We start from the raw sequence: 9,599 nt of genomic DNA, 5'->3' as shown, positions 1-9,599 counted from the left end.
CTCAAATTTCGGGTACCAAAATGTTGCCTCTCCTCACAGCTCTCTGTATTGCTCATCCATATTCCCTGTTCCCACAGTCGCCGGCACACTCTGCACTGAAGAGCCCTCCTGACCCCACCAGCAGGCACTGCACTTCAGCTGCCCAACACCAAAGCAGCATTTTCCCTTCCCTCAGCAAATCAAAATGGTCAATTGAACAACCTCCAATACCTAACAATCGAGGATGATTGCCAGTTTGTGTATCATCCAAGAAAGACGTGCTTCTTCCATTCTTTTCCTCTTAAAGTTGTGGATTCAGAAAAGTGTTAAGAGAAATAATGACGTTAAAAGGGAGTATTATACTCCATACTCCCTCATCTGACAAAACCAACAGAAATTCTTCTCTCCCACCAGCAGAAGACATTCTTCTCCATTAAATCCCTTGGACATCCTCTTCCTCCTGTATTTAATTCACATCTTCATTTTGTAGGGCTTGCCATGTAATAGAACACAACAACTGTGTTGTTACTGTCTTCTTACTTCAGTCTTCTCTACTCTTCCCAATAGTCCTAACTTTTCCCAGCTTGAACTATATCCTTTAGCATCACTTCTTGCCCATGGCAGGGCAGCTGGAACAAGGTGATCTTTAAGGTCCCTTCCACCATTTTATGATTCGTACCCCTCAGTTCATTTGAATGCATCTTTGGCAGGTATCTGGGAGATGAAGCTGCTCAGTTCTCATCAGCCTAAATACTACAGATACAGCCAGCAGAAAGAAAAACTGTTCCTAACCCAAGGCATGAAGTGGGACATGCACCCAGACATACTGCAGGATCTTCCCATCTTGTGATCTGCTCCTTCTGAGCTGCTACCTGAGTTACAATCCAAATCCAAGTGGGACATCCCTGCTAAGTCTTGCAGACTACATAAGGCTACAGTAAGGCTAAGGGGGCTTAGGAAACCATGAGTTCAATGCTGAGTAAGGGAGCTCACATTTCCTCAGCAGACCTTGAAAGCATTCCCATCTCAGGTATGGTGCCATCTTTTCTTACCACAGTAGAAGTGAGGATGACAGGCCATGCCAGATGTAATACCAAAACCCCATCCCTCCCAACTTCTTCGTTAACACTAATTCCATATACCAGCCTCTTCCTCTGGCCCTGAACACTATGGAGGCTCACTCTGAACATGCAGGTTTCTATGTCTACCCAGGCAGAGGTGATGGCTGCTCTCCAAAGCCCAGGAGGCATGAAATTCAGAGTCAATCCTCAACTCTTGTCATTTCCTTCCCTCAGCTGCTGGATCCTGCTCTTCCCTTCTTGACCCATCACACCACTATCAGTGCAAAAGTTTTGCAAGATTATCTGCCCTTCCAGTGGGTTGGAACAAACTGGAAAAGTTGAGGGTGATCTGCAGCTTCCCCTCACCTATCTGTTTCAAATAGAGTGTGAAACTGCAAAAGTGATGCTGTAACACTGCTGCATGTAAGTTTTGTACAGACGAAAAACACAGAGAAAACAATGTAATAATAAAATGTGAACACAAATTCCCACCTGCTGTGCAGTCATGAGAGTCACCAGCTGCAGAACAGTAAAGAGATGTGTATTTTAATAGATGCTGCTCCTGTAATAATGTTATTTAATTTGAAGAAAGGATTTAAATGTCATGTTACAGCCTACTGCCCATTCAGCTGCTACTCAGGATATGTTGTCCACATCACACCTACCTATCCAACAACAGAGCAGTGGTTGCAGACACAGCCTGAGATGAGATACTCAGCAATGCAGCCCTCCTCTGTCTCCAGATCAAATTGCATTTCCTTGCACAATTCCCACCACCACTATGTGCCTTGAGGCACCACTCACCTCTGAGTAAAGCAGAGATGTGCTTTAGGTTAGAGCAGTGAAACCAGTTCAAGGAAAAATGCTAACAAAACAGTGTTTCATGCTGAATTTTTATTTCAATGTTATGCAACTGCATAAGTATAAATAATTGTGTTCAATATATAACAATTATGACATCCATAAGGAGTTTCTTAGAGAAAATAAGACTGCAAACACTTTATTGCACAGACCCTAACAATCTTTTTCTTTTTTTTTTTTTTTTTGTTAGCTGAGAAGTCTACTGCAGGAAGTCTACAAAAGAACACAGCAAATCTACAATCACATTAAGACTGACCAAGAAGAACACAGGCAGGAGGATCTCTAACAGCTCACTGGTAAGGTAAACAACAACAAACAGGTACTACATAAACACAAGCTTATGCACTGTTACACTTTCAAAATGCAAAGAACTTATTTGTCAGAAGTGATAATGAACTATACAAAATATACATTAAGATGTATTGTAAACAAAAGCTAGATGTACTTTAAAGGAAACAAGAGGATAGTTGAAAAAATACAGAGACTGTAAACCAGGAAATACCTTCCAGACAGAAATGTTATTTTGAAGTGCATTAGCATTCATTTGTAGTAACTGCTAAAGCACAGATGAACTGTAAATGTTGAGACCATTTTCTTTCTAAAACTTCTCAAAAATCATTATCCATTGCTCACTAGTTCTTCTGTGAATGCATCAAAGGCAGGACGCATGTTCTAGTGCCACATGAAAAATCAGAAGTTGTTTGTGATACTGGCTTTTCCTGACAGTTTTGCTATAATCCAACTCAGCTCATCAGTATAATGAAGTTTCCAGCAGAGGGAAATGAATTCTGCACACTGTCTGCAAATCTCCAAGTCAAGATTACACTGTGCTTTTAGGAACAATTTTCTAGCTTTTGAGACAGAAAGACAAACCATAAGCATTGGCATAGAAGATAGGGGCCTAGCTCTACTGTGGTTACAGAAAACAGAAATAAGCAAAACGACCATTCTATTGATCCCCAATTATTAGAACCCATGCATCTGCAAGGGTATTTTGTAGTGCTTCTGTACATATTTCAATTTACTTTTCATCTCTCAAAACAAACTAAATACCTACACATTAAAATGATCAAAGTCTACATGTTCAACAGTATACAAAATTTAAATAAGGCTTAGCAAAAGTAAAAAGACAGTAACATTCTAGCACCAAATAGCTCCAATGGGTTCCTTTGTTACAAAATGCTTCTTTTATAGTTACAGTATTTAACTTTTTTTTTGCATACAAATAAAAAGATTATGTTATGAAATGTATGGAGCTATTCAATGCATTTAGAAATCAATGTGAAACCCAGAGTTACTTGCTAAAAACAGCAAGTTAAGTCTACAACATAAGGCCCCAGCTATGTATTAGAATGTATCAGATATCCTTAAATTTTTTTGAAGATATGATACTGAAACTGCCTTTTGTTTTAACTTTTTACCTTACTTGTCATAAAATAGAAAAGAGCTATAGCATTATGACACTAATTACATAGACCTATATGCCACAAAATGTATTCTATAAATGTATTAAAAAACAGGGATAAACATACTAGTACTGCCAGTCATGTGCTTATACTTGTGCCTCACACTGTAAGGGCCTGAATTTAAAAAAACTCATGGAAACGGAGAAGATTGCAGCAGAAACTAAGCACATGGCATGTGCTTCAGAGAGTTAGAGGTGAAAATCACATAACACACTCTCAATGGACAAGAACTACCACTTCATCAGAGAACACAACTCTTGCTGGGAAGCCCTGATAATTAAGTGGTCTTCCCATAGCTTTAAGGAACCTACTCTAACCAGGCTTTGTGCAGTAGGGAGATGCAGTTATGTCTTCTGTTAGATCTGGTGAAGCAGTCAGACAGGTACAGTACTATCAAAATCAGATTATTAAAAATACATGTAAAAACTCACGATAGGTCACCATATTTATTCTGTACTAGTATTTTTTAAACCTCTATCTAGGATTTTTAGTAAGTAAAAATGTGGCCTGTCTTTTTTTTTTTTTTCCAGTCAGACCAGAACTTGTGCATGTCCATGCCAGGTCTGAGTTTTAATAATTTGGTTTCATATTCATGTATGGCAAATAAATGGCAAAGCAACTGCCTTAAAAAAGAAAAGAGTAAACAACGCAACCAGCAGTGAAGTATATATGCTACATTCAAACTCCAAACACATTGATAAGTATTTACAGAGGAAGCAATTTCTTCAACAGCTCTTGGCTGTAAAGGTATTTTTGTACAAATACTATATGGTAACAGTTTTACCGGTTACAATTGGAAAGGCATTTTGAAAAAAGTCCTCTCTTTACATATCCCCTTGTTTTGTTTCTTCAGTGACATGAAAGCTTTGCCGCACAAAGACACGACACAGTGCTGGTTTAAAGGCAGTACAACATACTGATTTTTTTACAGCTAGTGTTGAATTCACACTTGCCAGGTCGTACAGTTAACAGGATTTTTTGTGAATGTTGCTCCGCGAAGCTTCCTTTCCTCGACGCTGCCGAGCTGAGTCTTTGTCGTCTGAAAGTGCATTAGGGCGGTCAGCTGTGGCTGCTGACCTGGAAACATCTTTACCTACATTCTGTTTTCTTGAAGCAGACTGCTGAGCCAGAATGGCGTCTTTTCCCTTTACATCCACAGTGTTAACAAAAAGAGGTTTTTCTTGATTTCCAGGTTTCCCCCCAAGGTTTGAAGCAGGGTGGTGAGCTTCTGCTACAATAGTGGCACTGTGCAAGGCCATCAGTGAAAAACTTTTAGGCATTTCTGCCTTAGTGCTCCCTGAAGAAGAGGCGCTTTTCTTATTTAGTTCCTTGCAAGTTCCAGGAAGCTCAGGTGAGCCTGCTTTAACCTTTGCTGAAGCTGCATCACTCTTGGCTGAAGACAAAACAGGTACTTCTTGCCTACATTCAGAGAAATTGGATGAACAACTCAGCGACTTTCCTGGTACTGCAGACACAGGACAAGAACTCTGCACACTGGGAGCTGACAAATGTTTTATTGCAGTCTGCTTGTTTGCATCCTCTGGCTGTTTCTGATTAACTTGTCCCTTCCCTTTAATATCTTGAGAGCTTTTGCTACTTGTGGTTGCTTTTTCTGCTCCTTTCCCTCTGGCATCACAGTTTGTAAGACAAAGGGTAGGCTCTACTTTCCCACTGTCAAGCTGAATGTAAAGTGCGTCAGTGCATATTTTTCCTTCGGGTCTTTTGTCTGCAGAGATCATCTCATTACTAGGATTTCTGTCTGCCTCTTTGTTCAGCAAGAGACAGTCTTTCACAGTGGAAAACTTTGGAGATGTGGTTTGTTTTTCACTGAAGTGAAGTTGCTTTTGATCAGCAGATTCCCCCAAGCCTGCTGATTCTTGTCTCTGCTTGGAACTCCCTTGGCCTGCTGGTGAAAGGCCCACAGCAGAGGATTTTGGTTTGGTGTCAAGGGTGGTGCTGCTCATTTGGAGGGTGGTGACTGAGCCATGATCCAAACTCACAGGCCTTTCAGCCTGCACATGTTCATTGTTCATTCTCCTTGAAGAGCCTGGAACAGAAGAGGAGTGATCTAGCACATTTTTACTGGCATGTTTCCCATCCTTCCGAGAGCTGGCAGACAACTGAGTAACAGTTTCTTTTTCTTTTACGGTTGGAGTGCATGGTTTTTGTGACAATGTCTGTTTATCCAAGGACTTGGACTTAGAGGAACTTGAATCAGAGGCTGGCCTGTGTTTATTACTGCTGCTTTCCATACTGTTGGCAGCAGGCTTCATGTGTTCTTGAACACCTACATGAACTTCTACAGTGCAGTGTCTTCTTACCGTGTCTTTCACAGCAAGAGAGCCAGAAGTGTTAAGTTGCTGCCAAGGAACTTGGCTAGACTGCTCTCTCTCAAGAGACTGAAGCCTTGTATCAGTGAGTGGTTTCTGATCTTTCTTTCCCAAATCTTTGGCACTGTCCTTTGGCACAGAGCAAACTGCTGCAGACTTCTCAGTTTTATAATCAGAATCCCTTGAGGGTTGCACTGGCCATTTGGATAGAAGAGCTTCACTCTTTGACTCTGAGGTAACTTTCTTAGATTCAACCTTCTGCTTGATTATGTCCCTTTCCACAACACTTTTAGCAACACTGCTATCATCTTTGCCTAGCTGCTTCAGTGATTCTCTGCCATCCTTAGGTTGTGCCTTAGGGGCAGCTGACTGCATTTTTCCTTGCATCTGAGGCAGAATGGCAAAATCAGCACAATTCTTTTCATTGCTTTTGGAGTAGCTTGTTATCAGGACATCTGAGACAGATACCTTCACAGATGACTCCCTGATCACTTCCACCTTTGCAGAGATAGGCTCACAACCTCTCCGGAGTACCGGCTGTTTGGCAGGCAACTCCTTTTGTATTTGTTTCTCTTTTCCTATAGCCTTTTCAGGAGTGGTTTGGCCAGCAGAAAGTTTGGAGTAAGTTTGAGTAGTTTTAACACTCTGAGTAACACAAGACTTTGCTTCCATTGAATTGTCTTTCTGTTTTGAAGGGGAGGTATCCTTCTTTTGAACCGCTTCAATAACAGAAATACTGCCCTTAATAGGTGAACTAGAAACCTTTTTCTCTGTCACTGCTTCTGCAGCCACAGGGATGACTGGTGGATTTGGAGAAACTTTGGCTGTTTGTAGAACCTGAGGCTCTGCTACGTTGACTTTGCCAGATTTTGAGTAATTTAACACCTGCTCCTTCTGACAGATTGTTTCTGCCTTCCCACCACTCCCTTGTGGCACTGGGGGTTTAGAAGATCCCCCGTCACTGCTAGTACTCTGTCCTTCTGGCAGGACACACAAAAGCAGCTCAGTCTTTGAAGCCTGTGGGCCAGAAAGTAATGCAATGTCTAGTGTGCCTTCTATTGGCTTCAGACAGGAAACAGACCTCCCATCAAGTTTATATTCTGATGGACTTTTTCTGACAGGAGTATCAGTGGAAATAAGGGCTGATTTTTCCACACTCATGTCCACTCGGCCACTCAAGGTCTTGAGAGGAACAAAAGAAACTGAGTTAATTTGAGCAGCATGTGAGCTACCCATAAATGTTCTACTGTCTGCAACTGCAGTGGAGTCCGGCTGCAAGTTTGTGGGTCTGCCTGTAGTAAGTTGAAGGCATTCATGAACATTAGATGTCAACTTGGGTTTTAGCACTGGACGGACACTTTCATCTTTTTCTTCAATGGACATTTTCTTTCTGAGATAATCAATATTTGCAAGTTTACCATCTAATCTTTCAAATTTGACAAATTCTTTTGTTGGCACAATTTTATCTGTGTTTTCTCCCTTTCCATTTAGCATCCTGTCAGAGGACTGAGGTAGCACATCCTGCAGTATACATGGAGGAGAAATTCTTTTTAAGTCATAAGAAATATGACTGAGTTCATTAGGGGGAGGCCCATGACACGGTATCTGTGCATCTAAAGCAACACTATCATTTGATCTCAAGTTTGCATTCTTTTGAAGGGTGTCTTTGAATATGCCACCAGCTGACTGGGTCTCCAAAGAAACAACTTTCATTTCAAACTGACTTGATCTTTCTAATATCTTCTGGAATACCTTTTTGTCTTTTTCTTCCAGTCTTAAAGTAGTGGGATTTTCTGGTTCACTGCTGGATTCATGTATAGCAGCAGCACTTGCTTTTTCAGCAAAATCCTGCTTTTTCATTACTACCTTGACCTTCAGCTTTTCTCTGTCTAGCTCATCAATGGATTCTTGTCTACCTAATTTTCGGGAGATGGGTCGTTTCAAGCAACCCTGCTCTGCAGGCCTGACTCGTGTGAGTGACGGCACATCACATACATTCTCCTCCAAGCTCTGAAGAGTTACTTCCCTTTGAGACAATTCTCTGTTCACTTCTTCCTGGGTCACTTCCAGACTGTGTTTTCGTGAACATAAGTGTTTCTTATCACTGCCATAAGAGGGTGCAAGTTTTTCTTCAGACTGGACCCTCTTTAACAATGGAGATCTTGGTGGCTCTGCGCTCTTTGGCCTGACAATATGTCTTACAATAGTTGGAGGTGAGTGCATTTTACTAGGAAAAGATTGAGCTATTTTTGTATTTCCAATAGAATGTCCCAGCAATGGTGATGGAGATCGCTGAGGAGATGTTGGCTGGGGAGTTGGAGAGGGTGTCCGTGCAAGAGGAGAGAGGGGAATGCTGCCAGCTGATTTGCGTCTTCCCGATCTGTATCTTTGCCCACCAAGTTTTGGACCCAGGCCATGAAGAGTGCTGGGTCTTATGTGTCCTGAACCAGCTGGAGAATTGGGAGCACTTGAACTAGGGGAGCTACTCTGGGAAGAGTTGGTACCTACAAAAAGAACAGAAAACCCAAGCAAACAAACGTAAGAATAGCAAGACTTCTTCAATCTTCTAATTTCAATCTTCTGTCTAAATGTTTAGCGAGAAACAGAACAAAAGTCCTATTCCAGCTCCTGCCACAATATTCCAAAATCTGGAAGGTTTTAAGTGGCTGGGCTGCAAATCCCACATCATTCCAATGATGCTGCTCTTTCTCCCTTTCCTCATCTTTCATCATCCCCTTGAAGTTATCTCTTCCTTCCACTTAAATATAAAAGCTAATGCTTTCTGCTACTTCAAAACAACAATCAAGGCTTTCCAGAATATTTACCTTTGCTAAGGGATTGTACAACAACAGTTAACTTCAAGTACATGCTTCAATTGTAACAGTAGTAAAACAGGAAAAAGGGGTAGGCTTTTAGGAGCCAAAAAGATGCATATTTCAGCATTCAGCAGATCTTTTCAGCATTAATCTGCATTCATGACTGCCCATGCTAGTTCCACTATGGAGCACTTTTAACCTTAGTTTCAGCATTTTATCAGTTAGCCTCTCCTAGGCAAGATTCTTGCTTTTGCTGCAAATTGTGATTGTTTGCTATTCAACTTACAGAATTTGGACTGAGACTGAAATGCTGGAAAGGACTTGAAACAGCTTTGATTTTGCATCAGGAATCTTCTTCCCTTTTCCAGACAGAAACAAGCTGTTAAATGATTATGCTTGTCAGAGCTGACTACTCTTAGCTGAGTGTGCCAGACTTGTGGGGGCTCACAAGAAGTACAATACCCTTCAAGTCCTTTTCCTCTGTCCTCCACTTCTTCACGCTCACCTGATGGAAAATCAGGAGTGGAACGGTAGCTTGGGGTAGGAGATCTAGGAGATAAGCTGTGGGTTGGAGACCCAGGCAAGCTCTCTCCTGAAGAAAGTGATCGGTTCAGGCAGGAAAAACTTCTGCTGGTATGAAGAAGAGGCGAAGGTTGCTTTGCCAGCTTTTTAAAGAGAGATCTTCTCCTTTTGTAAAAAAAGCATAGCATTAATCATAAGTTAAGGTGCACAGAAGAAATTATTACCAGAGGCAAAACTATTGCAAGCTGACATTGGTGCCCTCACCCATTACTTGAATATTAAATCTTTACATGAAAGCACACCACACTGTAGAGTATGAAGTTCAGAAACATCCTGGTTTGCTAACAGGTGGAATAGATACTGTAATTAAATTTATTCATACTAAAATTTGCTTACTGCATTTTAGAAGAACAATTATCTCCTTATGAGTATAAATCTTCATTTTCATGATGTCGGAATACATCAAAACTGAAGGAATATCTATAAAGTACTAGTCATGGATTTACAAAATACAGGTAAACTTGCCATCAAACTAAAAATGTTCAAAAACTTAGCACTAGGAAT

General features: G+C 41.1%; 1 protein-coding gene across 4 annotated transcripts in view; it reads right to left on the bottom strand.

Moving 5' to 3' along the window:
• Window positions 1–2,024: 2,024 nt before the first annotated feature.
• Window positions 2,025–9,599, bottom strand: part of MAST4 (microtubule associated serine/threonine kinase family member 4) — a 301,151-nt gene continuing 293,576 nt past the window's right edge. For all 4 annotated transcript variants that reach the window (XM_071581454.1, XM_071581455.1, XM_071581457.1 and 1 more), the window contains 2 exons: window positions 9,019–9,200; window positions 2,025–8,201 (listed from right to left, as the gene is read on the bottom strand). In XM_071581454.1, coding sequence (XP_071437555.1) covers window positions 4,333–8,201; window positions 9,019–9,200 — 4,051 coding nt within the window. In that variant the 3' untranslated portion in view covers window positions 2,025–4,332. The remainder of the gene's footprint in view (window positions 8,202–9,018; window positions 9,201–9,599) is intronic.

The sequence above is a fragment of the Pithys albifrons genome, chromosome Z (assembly GCF_047495875.1).
Source record: "Pithys albifrons albifrons isolate INPA30051 chromosome Z, PitAlb_v1, whole genome shotgun sequence".
In the NCBI taxonomy this organism is placed as follows: Eukaryota; Metazoa; Chordata; class Aves; order Passeriformes; family Thamnophilidae; genus Pithys; species Pithys albifrons.
Note: the sequence above shows the minus strand (reverse complement) of the source record. Positions and strands in the feature narration are given on the sequence as shown.